This window comes from Pseudoliparis swirei, chromosome 5 (assembly GCF_029220125.1).
Source record: "Pseudoliparis swirei isolate HS2019 ecotype Mariana Trench chromosome 5, NWPU_hadal_v1, whole genome shotgun sequence".
NCBI lineage: Eukaryota > Metazoa > Chordata > Actinopteri > Perciformes > Liparidae > Pseudoliparis > Pseudoliparis swirei.
The window spans coordinates 28,311,763-28,336,266 of record NC_079392.1 but is presented as its reverse complement, the minus strand read 5'-3'; the positions used below and the strand labels follow the sequence as shown (position 1 = coordinate 28,336,266).

Sequence of the window (24,504 nt, the reverse complement as noted above, 5' to 3'; positions counted from 1 at the left end):
GTCCTGATGAGACTCCTCCCTGGGGTCTTGTTAGACCTTAGTGCTTTGACAAGGGACTCAAGACTGTCCTGAGCACCAGGTTATACCTTGTCCTGATCCAGCTCCTCTCTGTACTGGTCACATGGACTTCACGACTGATGGGATCACTCTCTGATGTATGTGTGTGTGTGTGTGTGTGTGAGTGTGTGTGTGTGTACTTCGAGTGTGTGTGTTGATAAGTGTGTGGTCCTCATCTGTGTACTGGTCTGAGAGTCCTGTGTGTGTGGGGACTCATGTGTGTGTATGTGTGTAGTATGGACTCCTCCTCTTATGCTGGTCTTGTAAAGTGTCTGAGGTGACTCCTCTGTGCCCTGGTGTGGGATAGACCAGTGCATAGGGACTTCTCATGCTGGTCACACAGTGTGTGCTGAGTGGACTCCTCTCTGAGGTGTGAGGTGCTTGTGCTGATGGGATCCTCTCTGTATATGGGAGACCTGAGCTCTGGGACTCCTCTCTGTACTGGTCTTGTTGGACCTTGGTCCTGATAGAGGACTCCTCTCTGTACTGGTCTAGTTTTGGACCTTGGTCCTGATGGGGACTCCTCTCTGTCCTGGTCTAGTTAGACCTTGGTCCTGATAGAGGACTCCTCTCTGTCCTGGTCTAGTTAGCCTTGGTGCTGATAGGACTCCTCTCTGTACTGGTCTAGTTCGACCTTGGTCCTGATAGAGGACTCCTCTCTGTACTGGTCTTGGACCTTGGTGCTGATGGACTCCTCTCTGTACTGGTCTAGTTAGACCTTAGTCTGATGGGGACTCCTCTCTGTACTGGTCCTAGACCTTGGTCTGATGAGAGACTCCTCTCTGTACTGGTCTAGTTAGACATTGGTCCTGATAGAGGACTCATCTCTGTACTGGTCTAGTTAGACCTTAGTGCTGATAGAGGACTCCTCTCTGTATGGTCTTGTTAGACCTTTGTCCTGATAGAGGACTCCTCTCTGTACTGGTCTTGTTAGACCTTGGTCCTGATAGAGGACTCCTCTCTGTACTGGTCTAGGTAGACCTTAGTCCTGATAGAGGACTCCTCTCTGTACTGGTCTTGTTAGACCTTAGTGCTGATGGGGACTCCTCTCTGTCCTGGTCTAGTTAGACCTTAGTCCTGATAGAGGACTCATCTCTGTACTGGTCTTGTTAGACCTTAGTGCTGATAGAGGACTCCTCTCTGTCCTGGTCTAGTTAAACCTTAGTCCTGATAGAGGACTCCTCTGTCCTGGTCTAGTTAAACCTTAGTCCTGATAGAGGACTCCTCTCTGTCCTGGTCTAGTTAGACCTTAGTGCTGATAGAGGACTCCTCTCTGTCCTGGTCTTGTTAGACCTTAGTGCTGATAGAGGACTCATCTCTGTACTGGTCTTGTTAGACCTTAGTCCTGATAGAGGACTCCTCTCTGTACTGGTCTTGTTAGACCTTAGTCCTGATAGAGGACTCCTCTCTGTACTGGTCTTGTTAGACCTTAGTGCTGATAGAGGACTCCTCTCTGTACTGGTCTTGTTAGACCTTAGTGCTGATAGAGGACTCCTCTCTGTACTGGTCTTGTTAGACCTTAGTGCTGATAGAAGACTCCTCTCTGTCCTGGTCTTGTTAGACCTTAGTGCTGATAGAGGACTCCTCTCTGTACTGGTCTAGTTAGACCTTAGTGCTGATAGAGGACTCCTCTCTGTACTGGTCTTGTTAGACCTTAGTGCTGATAGAGGACTCCTCTCTGTACTGGTCTTGTTAGACCTTAGTAGCATTGATAACCACTAACGTTAGTCATGGAGTTCCACCAGGTTCTGTCCTGGGACCTCTCTCATTGACCTTATTCATGCTTCCTTTGCGCAATATGATCAGAAACACTCGATAAACTGTATTTGTTATGCACATGATACTCAATTATATCTCTGATCAAACCAGGTCAAGTGGTTTCTGTAGACCGCATCGCCCTGGCACCAACACCACTGTAGAGAACCTCTGTTCCCCTGGATCAGGACTGACATGACATCACAATTCATTTAGCTGAGGCTTTTCTCCAAAGCGACTTACAGTCATGTTACATTAACACGCCGTAGAACGACTACAGGGAGCAACTCAGGGTTAAGTGCCTTGCTCAAGGACACATCGACTAGGGCAGGGATTGAACCGTCAACCCCCTGATTAAAACCTGCTGACCACTGAACCACAGTGGACCCTGTCGACCCACATTACCCCACTAGAGAGCTTGTAGTACCATGTTACCCCACTAGAGGGCTTGTAGTACCATGTTACCCCACTAGAGAGCTTGTAGTACCATGTTACCCCACTAGAGGGCTTGTAGTACCATGTTACCCCACTAGAGAGCTTGTAGTACCATGTTACCCCACTAGAGAGCTTGTAGTACCATGTTACCCCACTAGAGGCTTGTAGTACCATGTTACCCCACTAGAGGCTTGGTACCATATTACCCCACTAGAGGCTTGTGGTACCATATTGTCCCACTAGGGCTTGTGGTACCATGTTACCCACTAGAGAGCTTGTAGTACCATGTTGCCCCACTAGAGCTTGTAGTAACACATTACCCACTAGAGGCTTGTAGTACCATGTTACCCCACTAGAGCTTGTAGTACCATGTTGCCCCACTAGAGGCTTGTAGTACCATGTTGCCCCACTAGAGGGCTTGTGGTACCATGTTACCCCACTAGAGCTTGTAGTACCATGTTGCCCCACTAGAGGCTTGTAGTGCCATGTTGCCCCACTGGGGCTTGTAGTACCATGTTACCCCACTAGAGGGCTTGTAGTACCATGTTGCCCACTAGAGGCTTGTGAGTACCATGTTGCCCACTAGAGCTTGTGGTACCATGTTACCCCACTAGAGAGCTTGTGGTAACACATTACCCACTAGAGGCTTGTGTACCATGTTGCCCACTAGAGGCTTGTAGTACCATGTTGCCCCACTAGAGGCTTGTGGTACCATGTTACCCCACTAGAGGCTTGTGGTACCATGTTACCCCATTAGAGGCTTGTAGTACCATGTTGCCCCACTAGAGGCTTGTAGTACCATGTTACCCCACTAGAGGCTTGTAGTACCATGTTGCCCCATTAGAGCTTGTAGTACCATGTTACCCCACTAGAGAGCTTGTAGTACCATGTTACCCCACTAGAGAGCTTGTAGTACCATGTTGCCCCACTAGAGAGCTTGTAGTAACACATTACCCCACTAGAGAGCTTGTAGTACCATGTTACCCCACTAGAGGGCTTGTAGTACCATGTTACCCACTAGAGAGCTTGTAGTACCATGTTACCCCACTAAGAAGAATATACACTTTTATTAATCCCCAAGGGGAAATTAGTTCTCTGCATTTAACCCATCCTTAGTTATTAAGGAGCAGTGAGCTGCGGTGAAGCGCCCGGGAAGCAACTGGGGGTTCAGTGCCTTGCTCAAGGACACTTCGACTTGCAACTAATTGGGAGAGCGGGGATCGAACCCACAACCCTGCGGTTGCAGGATGGCCCTCTTACCCCACTGAGCTAAAGCCGCCCCCCACTAGAGAGCTTGTAGTACCATGTTACCCCACTAGAGAGCTTGTAGTACCATGTTACCCCACTAGAGAGCTTGTAGTACCATGTTGCCCACTAGAGAGCTTGTAGTACCATGTCACCCCACTAGAGGCTTGTAGTACCATGTTACCCCACTAGAGGCTTGTGGTACCATGTTGCCCCACTAGAGGCTTGGTACCATGTTGCCCCACTAGAGGGCTTGTAGTACCATGTTGCCCACTAGAGGCTTGTAGTACCATGTTGCCCCACTAGAGGCTTGTGGTACCATGTTACCCCACTAGAGGCTTGTAGTACCATGTTGCCCACTAGAGGCTTGTAGTACCATATTGCCCCACTAGAGGCTTGTGGTACCATGTTGCCCCACTGAGGGCTTGTAGTGCCATGTTGCCCCACTAGAGGCTTGTGGTACCATGTTGCCCCACTAGAGGGCTTGTAGTGCGATGTTGCCCCACTAGAGGCTTGTGAGTACCATGTTGCCCACTAGAGGCTTGTGGTACCATGTTGCCCACTAGAGGCTTGTGGTACCATGTTGCCCCACTAGAGGCTTGTGGTACCATGTTGCCCACTAGAGGCCTGTGGTACCATATTGCCCACTAGAGGCTTGTAGTGCCATGTTGCCCCACTAGAGGCTTGTAGTACACATTACCCCACTAGAGGCTTGTGGTACCATGTTGCCCCACTAGAGGCTTGTGGTACCATGTTGCCCCACTAGAGGCTTGTAGTACCATGTTGCCCACTAGAGGCTTGTAGTACCATGTTGCCCCACTAGAGGCTTGTGGTACCATGTTGCCCCACTAGAGGGCTTGTAGTACCATGTTGCCCCACTAGAGGCTTGTGGTACCATGTTGCCCCACTAGAGGCTTGTAGTACCATGTTACCCCACTAGAGGCTTGTGGTACCATGTTGCCCCACTAGAGGGCTTGTAGTACCATGTTACCCCACTAGAGAGCTTGTAGTACCATGTTGCCCACTAGAGGCTTGTAGTACCATGTTGCCCCACTAGAGGCTTGTAGTACCATGTTACCCCACTAGAGGGCTTGTAGTACCATGTTACCCCACTAGAGAGCTTGTAGTACCATATTACCTCACTAGAGAGCTTGTAGTACCATATTACCCCACTAGAGAGCTCGTAGTACCATAATGAACCAGGTTCACCTGGTCCAGACCTAGAGATGCTGCTAGGCTGCTGGGGGACGCTTAGGATACACTGAGCTCCTCTCCTCTCTCCTTATGGACATTTAGGAGACACTGAGCTCCTCTCTCCTCTCTCCTTATGGACGTTTAGGATACACTGAGCTCCTCTCTCCTCTCCTCTCTCCTTATGGACGCTTAGGATACACTGAGCTCCTCTCTCCTCTCTCCTTATGGACGCTTAGGATACACTGAGCTCCTCTCCTCTCTCCTTATGGACGTTTAGGATGCACTGAGCTCCTCTCTCCTCTCTCCTTATGGACGTTTAGGAGACACTGAGCTCCTCTCCTCTCTCCTTAGGGACGTTTAGGATACACTGAGCTCCTCTCCTCTCTCCTTATGGACGCTTAGGATACACTGAGCTCCTCTCCTCTCTCCTTATGGGCGCTTAGGATACACTGGGCTCCTCTCCTCTCTCCTTATGGACATTTAGGAGACACTGAGCTCCTCTCTCTCTCCTTATGGACGTCTAGGAGACACTGAGCTCCTCTCTCCTCTCTCCTTATGGACACTTAGGATACACTGAGCTCCTCTCTCCTCTCTCCTTATGGACGCTTAGGATACACTGAGCTCCTCTCCTCTCTCCTTATGGACGTTTAGGATGCACTGAGCTCCTCTCTCCTCTCTCCTTATGGACGTTTAGGAGACACTGAGCTCCTCTCCTCTCTCCTTAGGGACGTTTAGGATACACTGAGCTCCTCTCTCCTCTCTCCTCATGGACGTTTAGGATACACTGAGCTCCTCTCCTCTCTCCTTATGGACGCTTAGGATACACTGAGCTCCTCTCCTCTCTCCTTATGGACATTTAGGAGACACTGAGCTCCTCTCTCCTCTCTCCTTATGGACGTTTAGGATACACTGAGCTCCTCTCCTCTCTCCTTATGGACGCTTAGGATACACTGAGCTCCTCTCTCCTCTCTCCTCATGGACGTTTAGGATACACTGAGCTCCTCTCCTCTCTCCTTATGGACATTTAGGAGACACTGAGCTCCTCTCTCCTCTCTCCTTATGGACGTTTAGGATACACTGAGCTCCTCTCTCCTCTCCTCTCTCCTTATGGACGCTTAGGATACACTGAGCTCCTCTCTCCTCTCTCCTTATGGACGCTTAGGATACACTGAGCTCCTCTCCTCTCTCCTTATGGACGTTTAGGATGCACTGAGCTCCTCTCTCCTCTCTCCTTATGGACGTTTAGGAGACACTGAGCTCCTCTCCTCTCTCCTTAGGGACGTTTAGGATACACTGAGCTCCTCTCCTCTCTCCTTATGGACGCTTAGGATACACTGAGCTCCTCTCCTCTCTCCTTATGGACGCTTAGGATACACTGAGCTCCTCTCCTCTCTCCTTATGGACATTTAGGAGACACTGAGCTCCTCTCTCCTCTCTCCTTATGGACGTTTAGGAGACACTGAGCTCCTCTCCTCTCTCCTTATGGACACTTAGGATACACTGAGCTCCTCTCTCCTCTCTCCTTATGGACGCTTAGGATACACTGAGCTCCTCTCCTCTCTCCTTATGGACGTTTAGGATGCACTGAGCTCCTCTCCTCTCTCCTTATGGACGTTTAGGAGACACTGAGCTCCTCTCTCCTCTCTCCTTAGGGACGTTTAGGATACACTGAGCTCCTCTCCTCTCTCCTCATGGACGTTTAGGATACACTGAGCTCCTCTCCTCTCTCCTTATGGACGCTTAGGATACACTGAGCTCCTCTCCTCTCTCCTTATGGACATTTAGGAGACACTGAGCTCCTCTCCTCTCTCCTTATGGACGTTTAGGATACACTGAGCTCCTCTCCTCTCTCCTTATGGACGCTTAGGATACACTGAGCTCCTCTCTCCTCTCTCCTCATGGACGTTTAGGATACACTGAGCTCCTCTCCTCTCTCCTTATGGACATTTAGGAGACACTGAGCTCCTCTCTCCTCTCTCCTTATGGACGTTTAGGATACACTGAGCTCCTCTCTCCTCTCTCCTTATGGACGCTTAGGATACACTGAGCTCCTCTCTCCTCTCTCCTTAGGGACGTTTAGGATACACTGAGCTCCTCTCTCCTCTCTCCTTATGGACGCTTAGGATACACTGGGCTCCTCTCCTCTCTCCTTATGGGCGTTTAGGATACACTGAGCTCCTCTCTCCTCTCCTCTCTCCTTATGGACGTTTAGGATACACTGAGCTCCTCTCCTCTCTCCTTATGGGCGTTTAGGATACACTGGGCTCCTCTCTCCTCTCTCCTTATGGACGTTTAGGATACACTGAGCTCCTCTCCTCTCCTTATGGACGTTTAGGATACACTGAGCTCCTCTCCTCTCTCCTTATGGACGTTTAGGATACACTGAGCTCCTCTCTCCTCTCTCCTTATGGACGTTTAGGATACACTGAGCTCCTCTCCCCTCTCTCCTTATGGACGTTTAGGATACACTGGGCTCCTCTCTCCTCTCTCCTTATGGACGCTTAGGATACACTGGGCTCCTCTCTCCTCTCTCCTTATGGACGTTTAGGATACACTGAGCTCCTCTCTCCTCTCTCCTTATGGACGTTTAGGATACACTGAGCTCCTCTCTCCTCTCTCCTTATGGGCGCTTAGGATACACTGAGCTCCTCTCTCCTCTCTCCTTATGGACGTTTAGGAGACACTGAGCTCCTCTCTCTCTCCTTATGGACGCTTAGGATACACTGGGCTCCTCTCTCCTCTCTCCTTATGGACGTTTAGGATACACTGAGCTCCTCTCTCCTCTCTCCTTATGGGCGCTTAGGATACACTGAGCTCCTCTCTCCTCTCTCCTTATGGACGTTTAGGATACACTGGGCTCCTCTCCTCTCTCCTTATGGATGCTTAGGATACACTGAGCTCTCTCTCTCCTCCTCTCTCCTTATGGGCGCTTAGGATACACTGGGCTCCTCTCTCTCCTCTCTCCTTATGGGCGCTTAGGATACACTGAGCTCCTCTCCTCTCTCCTTATGGACGTTTAGGATACACTGAGCTCCTCTCTCTCTCTCCTTATGGGCGTTTAGGATACACTGAGCTCCTCTCTCTCTCTCTCTCCTTATGGGCGCTTAGGATACACTGAGCTCCTCTCTCCTCTCTCCTTATGGGCGCTTAGGATACACTGGGCTCCTCTCCTCTCTCCTTATGGGCGCTTAGGATACACTGAGCTCCTCTCCTCTCTCCTTATGGACGTTTAGGATACACTGTGCTCCTCTCTCCTCTCCTCTCCTTATGGGCGCTTAGGATACACTGAGCTCCTCTCTCCTCTCTCCTTATGGATGCTTAGGATACACTGAGCTCCTCTCTCTCCTCTCTCCTTATGGACGCTTAGGATACACTGAGCTCCTCTCCTCTCTCCTTATGGACGTTTAGGAGACACTGAGCTCCTCTCTCCTTATGGACGCTTAGGATACACTGAGCTCCTCTCTCCTCTCTCCTTATGGACGTTTAGGATACACTGAGCTCCTCTCTCCTCTCTCCTTATGGATGCTTAGGATACACTGAGCTCCTCTCTCCTCTCTCCTTATGGACGTTTAGGATACACTGAGCTCCTCTCTCCTCTCTCCTTATGGATGCTTAGGATACACTGGGCTCCTCTCCTCTCCTCTCTCCTTATGGACGCTTAGGATACACTGAGCTCCTCTCTCCTCTCTCCTTAAGGACGCTTAGGAGACACTGAGCTCCTCTCTCCTCTCCTCTCTCCTTATGGACGCTTAGGATACACTGAGCTCCTCTCTCCTCTCCTCTCTCCTTATGGACGCTTAGGATACACTGAGCTCCTCTCTCCTCTCTCCTTAAGGACGCTTAGGAGACACTGAGCTCCTCTGGACTACAGGAAGTGTCCTCTCGCTGGAGGACGCCTTGGTGTCAGAAGACACTTCATGAAATAAAGTTCATCATTTTTTCTTGAACTGAAGCCGATAAGTTGAAGTCATGACGTCCTATTGATCATGAATCGGGTCCTTTAAGGCAAACCCAGATCAATATGTAATTAGAGAGGCTGTCCGGTCTGCTTCCGCCGAGAAAAGTAGAGCAGAGAGAACACCCTTTAACCCCTTCCTCCTCTCCTTTCCTCGTCTCCTTCATCCTCATTTCACCCTTTCCATCCTCTCCTTTCCTCATTTTCTTCATCATCATTTAACGCAATCCTTTCCTTTTCTCCTTTATTAAACCCTTAATTCCTTTCCTTTCCACCTTCATCATCATTAAACCCTTTCTCCTCTCCGGTGCGCCGCCGCTCCCGGTGATAAACATCCTGACTCAGCGGTCTCGTGGACCGATGCCGCACAATGACGACACACGAGACCCCGTGGAACACGTCACAAACACTGAGAACATTAAACAGGAGGAGGAGAAGAAGAAGGAGGAGGAGAAGGAGGAGGAGGAGAAGGAGAAGGAGAAGGGGGAGAACTCAAAGTGTACTCACTCCATGTCCGACGTCGATCCGCTGCAGCCGGTCATCAGCTCTGCATCCAGAGAAGAGACCCGCCCATGGGGGGGGGGCAGCCGCGTCCTCCTCTGATCAGGTGTTCGCTAGGGATGATGTCAGTGATCATTACAGCTGATCCGATGCTTGTTCAGTTTGATTCAATAAGTGTATAATTAATTAAATATTATCTGAATATTACCGATTATTGATCTTTAAAACGCAGATCGATAGTGATCTGATCAGTGAGGACACCCACTGAAGGTCAGTAGACAGCTATCGATCTGATGGATCAGCATTGTGCTAGTTGTGTCCAGCAGAGGGCGCCATCAATCAAGCGCATGATCAATCGATCCATACATGTAACAATGTAACAATAGTGTCACTAATTATGATTGATAATGTGAATAATAATGTGAGTTATTATTGGTACATTCAACAGGAAGAGGAAGACATCTGATTAAATCTGAATCACAAAAACACCAAACACACTTTAAGGGACTTTTATTTTGAAAGAATCAGTACACAGATGAGGTATGTGTGTGTAAATGTGTGCGTGTACATGTGTGTGTGTGCGTATGTGTGTAGACTAATAAATCCCATTTTAACACTTTCAAACATGTCTAAATAATTAAAGTACGACATCAAGTAAAACGATCAATAACTTGAGAATTAAGTTGTACTTTAATGAATAAAAAACAAAATAAGACAATTAGTTGAAATAATAATCAAATCTTTAACGAAATATGACTCATTCTTGAAAAATACATTATTGTGGTGAATGAAACCTTGTCTGTGAACTGCAGATCAATAACCGGATATTGATCGATCCGTTCATGATGATCAATGAGCATCCAGGAAGCTGCAGATACACACGATTTAAATAAATAAATAAGTTAAAGATTGAAAAGTGTGTCTGAAGGATGAATGTGATCAGGTTCACGTCTGGGAAAGGACTACAAGTCCCAGAAAGCACTGCTGTAGTACGCATCCAATCAGAGAGCTCCATATGGTTGCCGGGCAGATAAATTCTAATAAATTTACTTTTAGATTTTGGATCAATTCAGCAACTGCAGAGCAGAGTTAAATGATTACTATGTAAACGCTGAGGCTCATGGGAAATGTAGTGTTTCGAGCTGCAGAGATCTGTGTTTAAAGCTCTACAACCAAACTATTCATGACCAGATTAAGCACTATTCATGAGATTAAACTCTATTAATGACCAGATTAAACTCTATTCATGAGATTAAACTCTATTCAACTAGAGATAAATGTAATGATGTAATTTAGAGATAAAGATGCGATACAAAGCCGATGCAATGAGTTAAATGTTATTAGAATGAAAAGAAACTTATTATAATTAGAATATGTTTGTGCTTTGTCAATAAAGATCTGTGCTTTGAATAAATGATTTAGACTCAACTGGTTGAACTGAAAACAAACCAAACGAGGATGTTGACGTTAACATCGGGCCTCATGCTAAATGCTAGTTAGCAGTGAGCTGAAGGCCCTGATACAGCAGAGAGGAAGTGGCAGGAAGACACAGGAAGTGATGTCACACAGCTGCAGGAAATGTAAACGACCACAATCTGGACTTCCTTATTCACCGACTTTTAGACGAAGAACGAGTTACTGAGCATGCTCAGTAAATGAAAGGAAACCTTTCATTGCTCCGTCAGGACGTAACTATGGCAACAATCAAAGTCTGCTCTCCGCCGGTGGGCGGGGCTTCCGGCTCAGAACTCCACCTTGCAGGCGGGAAAGGTCTCCTCCTGCATGGCGACGGTGCTGTTGCTGCCCAGCACGGTGATGCACAGCTCCTCCTGCCGGGCGTGGGTCTCCTGGTACCACTCGTGCATCGCCAGCGAATCGAACGTTGGGATCAGAGTCACCTGAGGACAGGTGAGGGAAACGGACCAATCAGAGGACAGGGCATAAGAACAGTGAAGCAGACAAATGTCAGCGTGTGTTTCCACGGACCTGGACCTCCGGCCAGCTGCTCTTCCCCTCCAGCAGGGCGTCCAGGATGCTCCTCATCGCCGCCTCCTTCAGCGGGCCGTCTCCGCTGATGATGTAATACGAGGAGCGGAGGCGTCTGAACAGGTCCAGGTCCACGGTCGAAGAGGCGCAGCCAGACGGCAGGTAGGCCAGGTCCACGTAGACCGCGGAACCAGCTGGTGGAAGAGAGGAAAGCTGTTCAACCTAAATCCTCTTTGTGTCTCAGGATGTCAAGAGCAGGAGACGGTTGGAGAGCAGCGAGTGAAACGAAGAGCTACAAGCACCAAGAACAAAGATCGGAATAGGATTCAGAAGACGTCTGAGGGTCAAAAGCTTCACGAGACCGTCAGGGTTTTATTATTCCTAAACACACTCAAATGTGCCAAAGCAGGAACTTATTTCATTTAAAGCAATCTCTATAAACGGGTGTTCTGTGTGTCTGATGTCAGGCGTGTTGTATTTGAGCTTTCAAGGACTAGAAGTGTGTCACAAAGCACAACAAAGAGAACCAGGTTGCTTTGCCTACCTGAGGAACACACTTTGCCAGGACCAATTCTGGAGCCTCCAAGTGACTTTCTGGAGGATGGCTTTGTGTCGATGCTGGACGTCATCTTCAGGGACGCCATCGGGGACTTGCCGGTCTGGCCTGGGGTGCTTCCTGCGGTGGCCTTCTGCGCTTGACCAGTTGGTTTCTTGGTCTTGGCAGCTGAACTCTTCAAGTTCTTGCCGGCCTCTGCGTCGGCCATGCAGGCTCCAGGCTGGGGCGGCAACGGGGGCAAATCCTTGACTGGGGCAGGTGGGGGGTCAGACCCCACCCTGTGGCAGTAGTGGGGACTGGGAGGATCTTCTGGATGACTGGGTGGGAAAAGGCTACCGGAATCATCATCCGAGTCCATCTCTGCGGTGATGAATGGACATTCCTCTGCACAAGGGGGGACGTCAGAGTCCGTGGCTGTGGGGACGGAGTCGCTGGCCGGTGGAGTTTCCTGGCTGTCGGCTGAAGGGCCGTCACTGCTGCTTTGATCCTGGGAGTGGTTGTTGTTGTCAGAGAGGTCGGGGGAGTCGATGGCGAGGCCGGGGTGGAAATGCTGCTGATGGTTGTCTGGAGTCTTGGGGTGTTGGAACTCACAAGGCGACACTAAGCAGAGGTCTACATCATGTGGAACATCTGAGACGAGGCCTGACATCCCGTGGATGTGATCCACTGATCCACTGAGGCCGTTACGGTTCGATCCCGGAGGTAAGGCCATCCTCGTGATGCAGTCCGAGCTTCTAATATGTCCATTAGAGTAGACTCCGTCTCCCAAGGGGTCAGTGGCTGGCAGAGCCTGCTCTAAAGAAACCGACAAGGATTCATCAACTTCTGTGGAGTGAGGAGAGCCCACCTCCGCCGGCATGGAGGTGGAGGAGTCTGGCTCCATGCCTTTCAAAGGACTAAGCATCAAAAGACCCGACTGCTTATCCTGAGAGGATGGAGAGTTTTCCAGGTCGGAGGTCCTGCTGTCCTCAAAGCCCAGACTGGATCCTCTCGCCCCGGAGACGTCTCTTAAACTCAGACGGTCCTCTTTCCGATGGGAAGCGGTATGTCCTGCTAAATGAGAGGCAGAGTTCTTATTGGAGAGCTGGGCCGTCTCCATACAACCAAACTTCTCTGGACTCTCTACCGTCGAGGTCTGGTTCCCATTGGTCTTTGCTCCATCAGAATTCAGGTCCTTGGAGTCGTTCCCATTGTTGTCCTCCAATCGAAGTCTTTCAAAGTCCGCCATCATCTCCTCAGGTGTGAACACCTTGGAGCGATCTGCCACCTTCTGGTTTTCCTGCTCCCTTGTACCTGGTTTACCTTTGGTCCCGAAAGTGTCTTTCTTTGGAAGAGTCCCTTCTTTTTTCAGACTCCCACTCTTTCCACAAGTTTTCTTTCCTTCTGTACTTGAAGCTCCACTTGCTGCTTTCTTTACTTCTCTCACAGCTGGTCTGGCGCTTTTCCCATCCTTCGGTCCGTCTTTCTTTGGTTCCGGTTTGACGTCTTTCTTTGCTTTCATACTTAAAGTTTCTTTTTTTATAGCTTCTTTTTCTCTCCTCCATCTTCCAGTGACCTTCTCATTCTTCTTTTTCACTTCTTTTTTCTCCTCTTTTGACACATCTTTCTTTGGAACCAACTTCTCAGTCAGTTTCGGTGGATTTGATTTGACATCTGGATCCTTTAGTTTGGGCTTTTCTTCCCCATCTTTCTTTTCTTTATGCGTTCTTTCCGCGGGGGTCGGCAGCGTTCTCGCCTCCTGTTTTTTGACATCCACTCGTGCGAGCTTGTCTTTCTGCAAGGCACTGCTTGGACGGAAGTCCTTCGACTGGGACTTCAGGCTTTCCCGACTCTCTGCTCGTTTTGGTTGTTTCTCGGATCTGGATGTTTCTCGGTCCTCCAAACACACGACCGGATGTTTGAGGAAATCCAAATGTTTGAGTTTTTCAAGTCCGTCCAGGATCTTGGTCTGCGGCGTGCAGCCGGGAAAAAGGACACGGATGATTCTCTCCTGAGGACTTGAAGGATGCCAGACCAGCAAAGCACAGATGGAAACAAGGCACGGTAGAGGAAGATCTGAACCCTTAACATCGGATACGTTATTTGGCCAAATCTGCATTAAAGCGTCAAGGTTTTTGCTGCCAGTGACGGGGTTCAGTGGGTACAGCTCCAGACGGCCCACTCCCATCTTCTGAAACAAGATTACTGGTTCTATCCTGGGTCCGTTAGACCGACTGAGAGGTTCAGGTTTGATGGAAAGTTTTTGTAAATTCTGCAGAGTGAGCGCCACCTGGTCACAACTCCGCAGCTCGCCGGGATCTCCCCGGGAGGACTTCAACCGGTGGGGAGCATTGAGGAAGACCACCCCGATCTCAGGGGAGATGAGGTTTTTCATCCAGTCCTCCTCAGTCTGAGATCCAGCCGACTCCTCTTCCTGCTCCGCCACTTTCCTCAGCAGCAGACTGTTCAGCCCGGGGAGGTTGTCCACGCCGATGTGAGTCAGGAGCACCGAGTCGATTCTATCCAGGTGCCGAACAAGTTTCCAGAAACAGGAGCGGGAATCTGAGCCGCCGTTCACCAGGACGTTAAAACCGTTAACGGCAAAGAAGGCAGAGTCCCCCCTCCCTCCGGGGAAGATGTAGCAGCACGGCCGAGACAGCTTCAGGAAGCCCACGGTGCTCGGGGGCTCCAGGAGCTCGAAGGGGGACTCGGCCTCCAGAGACTCGGACAGGTACTCCGTGAACTCCTGCAGACCCTCCATCTGCGGGAGGACGGCGGGGGGGTTGATCTGGAGCTGGATGTAGTCCTGCAGCTGGTCCTCCAACACAGACGTCTTCCAAACACCCACGTCTGGACAGCTGAGGGTCAGGCGGGCCTTCGTCCCCGAGGCCGGCGAGCGCAACAACTCAACCACCTTCAGACGGAGACAACAGCACTGGTCTTAAAGACACACACACACACACACACACACATAAAGACACACTCTCTCTCTCTCACCTCATCTTCTTCTAAGATGAGGAGGAGGTCTCGGAGGGAGAAGCAGCCTCTCTGGAACACGATCTCTCCGGACTCTTCCAAACACTGACCGGCCAGAACCAGAAGTTTGTGTGGAGATGGATCACAGACGAGCCGCCGCACCTACACACACACACATCATTCCAGTTCTCCCGTGTACTGGATGACATGTGAAGGCATCACGAGGACACGTTGCCGTGGTAACAGCTGACGAGCTCTCCCAAAGGACTCGTTGTTCCCGGGACATCCGGATCACGCGTCATGAAGACGCCCGGGGCCGTTACCCAGGAGCCTCAGCACTGAAGACCCGGTCCCAGACCTGTATTCACCTGTGAGCAGACGAAGCCGTGAGTCGGGTTCACGACCACCTGAGTGTCCAGGACGTCTCCGCGGTGCTGCAGCGTCCTCTGTCCTGCAGGACAGACACGTCATCTCAGTACCCCACAGACCACAGACCAGAGTCCACAGACCACAGTCCACAGACCACAGACCAGAGTCCACAGACCAGAGTCCACAGTCCACAGACCACAGACAAGAGTCCACAGACCACAGACCACAGTCCACAGACCAGAGTCCACAGACAAGAGTCCACAGTCCACAGACAAGAGTCCACAGTCCACAGACCACAGTCCAGAGTCCACAGACCACAGTCCACAGACCAGAGTCCACAGACCAGAGTCCACAGACCACAGACCAGAGTCCACAGACCAGAGTCCACAGACCACAGACCACAGACCAGTGTCCACAGACCACAGACCAGAGTCCACAGACCAGAGTCCACAGTCCACAGTCCACAGTCCACAGACAAGAGTCCACAGTCCACAGACCACAGTCCACAGACAAGAGTCCACAGTCCACAGACCAGAGTCCACAGACCAGAGTCCACAGACCAGAGTCCACAGACCCTCCAGAGTCCACAGACGGACAGGAAATACAACCAGCACAAAGGATTGTGGGGTTCTAGGAGCCTCAACATGGACTGAACCAGAGATGCAGGTCTTAGTAGAACTCAGAATCCTGGACCTGCTGACCCATAACACAACTACACAAACCAACCAGTGGACTTCCTGTTCCTCACCTGGGACGTCCTCCGACAGGAAGGCCAGGTGTCTCGACACGAAGAGCTTCAGCTGCTGGTCCAGAAGAGAGACGTCCAGATGTACAGGCCAGCAGCGCACACCTGAAGTACACACAGGACAGGTATGAGTACACACCTGAAGTACACACGCGTGGTGCTGAAGAGAATCGGTCATGTGACTCATAGCAGCTGCGATGTCCCTGATCCCTGAATGCAGCATGTATGTTATGTTCACTGCCATCGGGGTAAAACCCGAACATTGAGCATCAGACAAGTCCGTGTGTCACATGATTACTGGTGGACTGGTTTCCACTGGTCCAACCAGCAGAGACTGGAGCTCTAGACCGGCCCCAAGACCACAGACCGGCCCCAAGACCACAGACCGCCCCGAAGACCACAGACCGCCCCCAAGACCACAGACCGGCCCCAAGACCACAGACCGGCCCCAAGACCACAGACAGCCCCCAAGACCACAGACCGCCCCCAAGACCACAGACAGCCCCCAAGACCACAGACCGCCCCCAAGACCACAGACCGGCCCCAAGACCACAGACCGCCCCCAAGACCACAGACCGCCCCCAAGACCACAGACCGCCCCCAAGACCACAGACCCTGCGGTTCTGGTCTCAACCTCAGGGTCTGGTCTCTTCAGACTGAGTCTAAACTTCTCGTTTGATCCATTCATCAATAATTGTGATCATTGATTGATTGATAATCGTGATGAATTGATGGTTTTGTAATCAGTCTGATGGTTCTTCTGGGTTCTCCTGGGTTCTCCTGTTCAGCTCTACAAATGAGGGACTCTAAGTTATCTCTGATCCAAAACTCTGACACTGGGGACTTATTGATTATCTTTCAGTCGATCAGGTTCATGGGCCAAAGAAAGGTCAAACTGAGGCATTCCTAAAGTCGGTTTTTGGACCGTTAACATCAAGCTGCACGAAATGAAAACATCCAGTGCGAAGGGATTTTCAAAATAAACGTCTCAAAAGTGAACAATGCTGCAACTTCTGACAATATTAAGTGATTACGATATTATTAGAATAAAAACATAGATTTGATAACAAAGAAATACAACGACCGTGTTTCTGTCAATTAAGTCTCAAACTTCCGCAAAAACACAGACATCAACCCAGGAGAGAGAACACACGTTAGCCTTTTATTGTGCAGGGCCCCGCTAACTTCCGGCCCCCGTGTTCACGTTACCGTCTCCGGTACCGGGTAACTTTACTCACCCGAATCAATCTGCCGCAGCAGCCGCTCCAGCAGTCCGGCGGGCCGCAGCGACCCCACCACCACGAGCACCGAGTAGTCCGCCGCCGCAGTCCGGTAAGAACCGGGACCACTGGGACCACCGGGACCACCGCCCTGCTCCGCTACTGCTGATGCCGCCATTACGGTTTGGACAGTCCACTAATGACGTCACATGAACATAAGCCCCACCCCGCTGTTACCAGAGGCGGGAGAATATTGTAATTAGCATCCATGGCGACCAATCACAGAGAAGAACTGAGTTAGTTCATGTAAATATAACTCCATACACACAACATGGAAAACACTTCAGGTCAAATAACATGGTTAACACATATCTCAGAATATATTTGGTAATATCCACGTTGTTTTGTAAACCTGCTTATTTTACACAATTCATTTATTTCAATAAATATTGAGGAATTTCCGACAGTTACCTGAGCACATGAAGGCAGCGCGGAGCGTCATCTGCGTCATCGTGCTCCAACATGGCGGCGGCGCTGCCCGGGAGATGTGGCCTCTTCCTGGAGAAGAAGAAACGGTTCTGTAAGATGATCGTCGCGAGAGGAAAAGTGTTCTGTGGAGAGCACGCGACCATGGTGAGTTAAAGGACCCGTGGCGGGTTCAGGGACCCGTGAGATTACACAAATCATGATTAATAGTTTTTCTAAAAGTTATATTTCATTGAATAACATGGTTCCAACGTCATGCTTTCCTATAGTACATTAGTATTCTCTATTTTGTAAAGATCTACATTTTAAATGAGTCATGCTGTTTATTTATAATAAATATATAATCTGTTTAGTAGCTTTATGTCACAGTTAGAAATATCAAGAACTTCTGTGACATCACATATTTTATTAAACAGATTTATATAAGTTTATTTTTCTTCTTGATATATCATTATCCTGTAATAAGCCTTAATGTCTGATCGATAATCAATAACCTGACAATACTTCAGTTGTCCCCTGCGGTGATGTCATCACCGTCTCTTAACTTCCTGTTTCAGGAGGGAAGCAGCAGCAGGATTCCCTGTCCTCTGGACCCCAAACAGTGAGTCAGCAGATCCCGTTGGGCACTTCCTGTTTGTTTGACTCAGCCCTTCTGCCTACTTCCTGTTTACTCTTCAGCATAGTTAGTAACTTCCTGTTTACTCTTCAGCACTGAGTGACTTCCTGTTTACTCTTCAGCATTGAGTAACTTCCTGTTTACTCTTCAGCATTGTTAGTAACTTCCTGTTTACTCTTCAGCACTGAGTGACTTCCTGTTTACTCTTCAGCATTGAGTGACTTCCTGTTTACTCTTCAGCATTGAGTAACTTCCTGTTTACTCTCCAGCACTGAGTGACTTCCTGTTTACTCTTAAGCACTGAGTAACTTCCTGTTTACTCTTCAGCACTGAGTGACTTCCTGTTTACTCTTCAGCACTGAGTGACTTCCTGTTTACTCTCCAGCACTGAGTGACTTCCTGTTTACTCTCCAGCACTGAGTGACTTCCTGTTTACTCTTCAGCACTAAGTGACTTCCTGTTTACTCTTCAGCACTGAGTGACTTCCTGTTTACTCTCCAGCACTGAGTGACTTCCTGTTTACTCTTCAGCACTGAGTGACTTCCTGTTTACTCTTCAGCATTGTTAGTGACTTCCTGTTTACTCTTCAGCACTGAGTGACTTCCTGTTTACTCTTCAGCATTGAGTAACTTCCTGTTTACTCTTCAGCATTGAGTAACTTCCTGTTTACTCTTCAGCACTGAGTGACTTCCTGTTTACTCTTCAGCATTGTTAGTGACTTCCTGTTTACTCTTCAGCACTGAGTGACTTCCTGTTTACTCTTCAGCATTGTTAGTAACTTCCTGTTTACACTTCAGCACTGTGAGTAACTTCCTGTTTACTCTTCAGCACTGAGTGACTTCCTGTTTACTCTTCAGCACTGAGTAACTTCCTGTTTACTCTTCAGCACTGAGTGACTTCCTGTTTACTCTTCAGCACTGAGTAACTTCCTGTTTACTCTCCAGCATTGAGTGACTTCCTGTTTACTCTTCAGCACTGCGTGACTTCCTGTTTACTCTTCAGTACTGAGTGACTTCCTGTTTACTCTTCAGCACTGAGTGACTTCCTGTTTACTCTTCAGCACTGAGTGACTTCCTGTTTACTCTTCAGCACTGAGTGACTTCCTGTTTACTCTCCAGCACTGAGTGACTTCCTGTTTCCTCCCCAGCACTAAGTGACTTCCTGTTTCCTCCCCAGCACTAAGTGACTTCCTGTTTCCTCCCCAGCACTGAGTGACTTCCTGTTTCCTCCCCAGCACTGAGTGACTTCCTGTTTACTCTCCAGCACTGAGTGACTTCCTGTTTCCTCTCCAGCACTGAGTGACTTCCTGTTTACTCTTCAGCACTGAGTGACTTCTTGTTTACTCTCCAGCACTGAGTGACTTCCTGTTTACTCTCCAGCACTGAGTGACTTCCTGTTTACTCTCCAGCACTGAGTGACTTCCTGTTTACTCTTCAGCATTGAGTAACTTCCTGTTTACTCTTCAGCATTGTTAGTGACTTCTTGTTTACTCTTCAGCACTGAGTGACTTCTTGTTTACTCTTCAGCACTGAGTGACTTCCTGTTTACTCTTCAGCACTGCGTGACTTCTTGTTTACTCTCCAGCACTGAGTGACTTCCTGTTTACTCTTCAGCACTGAGTGACTTCCTGTTTACTCTCCAGCACTGAGTGACTTCCTGTTTACTCTCCAGCACTGAGTGACTTCCTGTTTACTCTCCAGCACTGAGTGACTTCCTGTTTACTCTTCAGCATTGAGTGACTTCTTGTTTACTCTTCAGCACTGAGTGACTTCCTGTTTACTCTTCAGCACTGAGTGACTTCCTGTTTACTCTCCAGCACTGAGTGACTTCCTGTTTACTCTCCAGCACTGAGTGACTTCCTGTTTACTCTCCAGCACTGAGTGACTTCCTGTTTACTCTTCAGCATTGAGTGACTTCTTGTTTACTCTTCAGCACTGAGTGACTTCCTGTTTACTCTTCAGCACTGAGTGACTTCTTGTTTACTCTCCAGCACTGAGTGACTTCCTGTTTACTCTCCAGCACTGAGTGACTTCCTGTTTACTCTTCAGCACTGAGTGACTTCCTGTTTACTCTCCAGCACTGAGTGACTTCCTGTTTACTCTTCAGCACTGAGTGACTTCCTGTTTACTCTCCAGCACTGAGTGACTTCCTGTTTACTCTCCAGCACTGAGTGACTTCCTGTTTACTCTCCAGCACTGAGTGACTTCCTGTTTACTCTCCAGCACTGAGTGACTTCCTGTTTCCTCCCCAGCACTGAGTGACTTCCTGTTTACTCTCCAGCACTGAGTGACTTCCTGTTTACTCTCCAGCACTGAGTGACTTCCTGTTTACTCTCCAGCACTGAGTGACTTCCTGTTTCCTCCCCAGCACTGAGTGACTTCCTGTTTCCTCCCCAGCACTGAGTGACTTCCTGTTTACTCTTCAGCATTGAGTGACTTCCTGTTTACTCTTCAGCATTGAGTGACTTCCTGTTTACTCTCCAGCACTGAGTGACTTCCTGTTTACTCTTCAGCACTGAGTGACTTCCTGTTTACTCTTCAGCACTGAGTGACTTCCTGTTTACTCTTCAGCATTGAGTGACTTCCTGTTTACTCTTCAGCACTGAGTGACTTCCTGTTTCCTCCCCAGCACTGAGTGACTTCCTGTTTCCTCCCCAGCACTGAGTGACTTTCTGTTTCCTCCCCAGCACTGAGTGACTTCCTGTTTCCTCCCCAGCACTGAGTGACTTCCTGTTTACTCTCCAGCACTGAGTGACTTCCTGTTTACTCTTCAGCATTGAGTGACTTCCTGTTTACTCTCCAGCACTGAGTGACTTCCTGTTTACTCTTCAGCATTGAGTGACTTCCTGTTTACTCTTCAGCACTGAGTGACTTCCTGTTTCCTCCCCAGCACTGAGTGACTTCCTGTTTCCTCCCCAGCACTGAGTGACTTCCTGTTTACTCTTCAGCATTGAGTGACTTCCTGTTTACTCTTCAGCATTGAGTGACTTCCTGTTTACTCTCCAGCACTGAGTGACTTCCTGTTTACTCTCCAGCATTGAGTGACTTCCTGTTTACTCTTCAGCACTGAGTGACTTCCTGTTTACTCTTCAGCACTGAGTGACTTCTTGTTTACTCTCCAGCACTGAGTGACTTCCTGTTTACTCTCCAGCACTGAGTGACTTCCTGTTTACTCTCCAGCACTGAGTGACTTCCTGTTTCCTCCCCAGCACTGTGAGTGAAGACAAACTGCAGCAGCACCTGAAGAAGTGTAACTCCAGAGAGAAAGCAAAGCCTGTGAGTTTTTTGTATTCATGTTAACAATAATAATCATCATATTGTTGTTATTGGTGTTATGAATGTTTGATGTGAATTGTTCTGCAGGTTTATTATGTGGAGAACATCAACTCTGGATCAGCTGATGGAGAAACGCTGCAACAGGTAACATCTCGCACAACAACAACAACAACAATGCCCTCCTCATGCTGCTGCTGTGGTTCAGGTGAGTCTGTGCGAGCGCAGCCGGGCCGAGCTGGACGCTCTGCTGGACCAACTGAAGACGGCCGTCTCAGGTGAGTGGCTCCTGGAGCAGGCCCCGGCACCTGAGAGTTGTGACTCCATGTTGTTGTTGTTGTAGGACTGCAGTGGGACGTGGACGACAGCGTTCTGTCTCACCCGATCCTTCAGGAGGAACTCGACAACCCAAAGAACGGAGACTCCGCCCACAAACACCTGAAGCAACAGGTACTCTAAACAGGACTCTGGTTGAGTTTCCTTTGGGTCCTGAACCAGGACCAGGACCAGTCACTTCAGGGTTAATCTGGGTTTCCGTCCTACGACGAGATCAACCCGTCTATAAGCTCCGCCTACCGACCAATCGGAGCGTGGTACGTAAATACAAGGGGTTCAGCATCAGTCTGCGCGGGGCCGGAACCTCGTTAACCCTGAAGTGACCTCGTTAACCACAAATCCTGGTCCCGGACCCAGGACTGTGACCTTGAACGCACCCCGGAGGAGGCGGAGCCTCGGTTGTCGTCTCGCTCTCACCCGGCAGGTGTGTCCAGTCCTCTCTCTTAGGTCACCTGGAGGCGCTGGGGCTGCTGGGAAGGGGGCGGTGCTTCGTGGAGTTCGGAGCAGGTCGAGGTAAACTATCTCACTGGATCCACGAAGCCCTGAAGACCAGAGACCACCTGGAGACCAGAGACCACCTGGAGACCGGTCAGGACCTGCAGCTGCTGCTGGTGGAGCGCTGCAGCACCCGCTTCAAGGCAAGAGGAACCGCATGCGTCCACCAGAGGGCGCAGATCCACTTTCATGCTTTATGAAGTCAGTCAGTGCGTTTACATGATGGTATCATTCGAATCTTGCTTTAGTCGGACTATGCTATCTTTTGGGGGATCTGCTGTTATCCCGATATACATGGAGTGAGTGATTAGAATCATTGGCCTTTGAAAGCATGTCATATCCGATACGATAGGCGGCGCTGTTTTCATTACAACTCGTGGTGATACAGCCACTTCCGCTTGACCTCTTCACCACCACCAACAACATTTGGAGAAAGATGGCGAACAGAGAGCAAGGCGAAGCTACATCCCTCTACTATTCTTCCATGGTGTTCATAGGAGTACAGCGAATGCAAATGGCGCTATTGGCTGAGTTGATAACGGTGAGAAGACGCCGTCGCCGAAGGTACACGGAGAATTTAATTTATCGTCTCTTTCGACTTCCGGGTCACGACGAGGGAGGAGGAGGGAGGAGAGAGGAGGAGGAGGAGGAGGAGGGAGGAGGGAGGGAGAGAGAGAGAGGAGGCGGCGGGATCTGGAGCATGCAAAGACGCAAAGTCCAGTTCCGAATCGAATTCACCGTTACATGCCGCGAGAGTCGAATTATCAACTGGATCGGACCGAGCTATCCAGGGTGTTAATCGGATCGAAGTCGGACCGCACATAGTCCGACTAAGGTGTTTACATGAAACGGATAATTCGATTTCAGTCCGACTAAGCCAATAATTCGATTGCATGTAAACGCACTGACTGAGATCTGGTCCGATCTGGTCTGATCTGATCTGATCTGGTTCAGGTGGATGGGAAACATCAGGATCCTGGAGTTCAGTTTGAAAGGCTGCAGGTCGACATTCAGCATCTGGATTTATGTAAGGGACCAACATCTGGAGAGTCTTCTGACTCAAAGTACAACTATTGTAGTACAATAGTTGTACAGTAGTACTACTGTAGTACTACAGTACAATAGTACTAACCCATGTCTCCAGGTAAAGTCCAGCTGCTCAGACAGAAGAATCTTCCGCTGATTGGAGTTGGGAAACACCTGTGTGGAGCAGCGACAGGTGAGAGCCGCCTTCACTCTGATTGGTTCCCAGGAAAGTGGGCGTTGACTCAGCTGTCTCTCTGGTCTCAGATCTGGCTCTGCGCTGTCTGTTGGGAACACGAGGACCCGGAGAGGAGGGGGAACCACCACCAAAACGCCTCAAAACCGCAGAACCAGAAGCCCTGCCAGAAGCTAGTCCACGTCCAGACTCTGGTCCAGACTCTGGTCCAGGTCCAGACTCTGGTCCTGGTCCGGTGCTGGGCCTGGTGCTGGCGCTGTGCTGCCACCACCGCTGTGAGTGGCAGCACTACGTGGGGCAGCAGTTCTTCCTGCAGAACGGACTCGGAGCTGCCGAGTTCTCGGCCTTCTGCCGGATGTCCAGCTGGGCCACGTGTGGACTCAGACCGGCCAATCGGAAGCCTGCATCTGGGGGCGGGGCCAATCAGAGAAGAGACGATGAAGAGCACGAAGCGCCGGACAACGGGGACGCAGTGAGCGGGTAAATATGGACTCCTTCACGGGAGATGCTTCAGCTCAGGAATCACTCCTCCTCCTCTCCTGTGATTGGCCCTGACTCACTCCTCCTCCTCAGCAGCTTCCTGTCGGCCGGCGAGCGCCAGCAGCTCGGACGACTTTGTAAGCGCCTGATCGACGGCGGCAGGGTTCACTTCCTGAAGGCCCAAGGGTTCCACGGCAGGCTGAGCCGCTACGTGGGCCGAGAGGTCACTCCGGAGAACGTGTTGCTGACCGCCGTCCCCTCCAGCTGACTGGAGAACGTCTGACTAGAGAACGTCTCCAGGTTCTAGGGACTGAACTCTGATTCAAGACGCACAAACTCAACAAAAGGATTTTAATTTGTGATTGAAGTGAAATGTTTGATTAGTTTGTATAAATGTTTTTTGTCAACATGTCTTTAATAATTTGATACCGAACAGTCAAAATAAATAAATCACAAACCATCATCTAACGAAACATTTAGTTCTATATGAACACATGAATATATGAATACGTCTTTTAAATTGGTCACTGAGTCGTGTTTCAATAAAAAAACATTAGATTCATTTGAATCTCAGTCCATTTGTTGTTTGATGTCATAACCAACTGCAGGTCTGGAGTTGGTTTACCT

At 49.5% G+C, this 24,504-nt stretch overlaps 2 protein-coding genes across 3 annotated transcripts; one reads left to right on the top strand and one right to left on the bottom strand.

Moving 5' to 3' along the window:
- Positions 1-9,636: 9,636 nt before the first annotated feature.
- map1sa (microtubule-associated protein 1Sa) lies at positions 9,637-17,151 on the bottom strand. Its single transcript, XM_056414056.1, has 7 exons — positions 16,992-17,151; positions 15,757-15,858; positions 15,008-15,090; positions 14,661-14,801; positions 11,673-14,577; positions 11,129-11,322; positions 9,637-11,040 (listed from the first exon to the last, which is right to left on the bottom strand). Exons 1-7 carry the CDS (start codon positions 17,149-17,151, stop codon positions 10,885-10,887), a joined length of 3,741 nt encoding a protein of 1,246 aa, XP_056270031.1. The 3' UTR covers positions 9,637-10,884.
- On the top strand, positions 17,089-24,439 carry trmt13 (tRNA methyltransferase 13 homolog). 2 transcript variants are annotated; one of them, XM_056414059.1, is made up of 12 exons: positions 17,089-17,155; positions 17,441-17,606; positions 18,017-18,060; positions 21,284-21,350; positions 21,438-21,494; positions 21,556-21,625; positions 21,691-21,797; positions 22,118-22,321; positions 23,133-23,205; positions 23,323-23,397; positions 23,469-23,877; positions 23,974-24,439. In XM_056414059.1, the coding sequence occupies exons 2-12, from the start codon at positions 17,496-17,498 to the stop codon at positions 24,143-24,145; spliced, it is 1,389 nt and encodes a 462-aa protein (XP_056270034.1). In that variant the 5' UTR covers positions 17,089-17,155; positions 17,441-17,495; the 3' UTR covers positions 24,146-24,439. The 2 variants fall into 2 exon arrangements, with proteins under 2 accessions (XP_056270034.1, XP_056270033.1); XM_056414058.1 differs by having other exon boundaries at positions 23,971-24,439.
- The last annotated feature ends 65 nt before the right edge of the window (positions 24,440-24,504 follow it).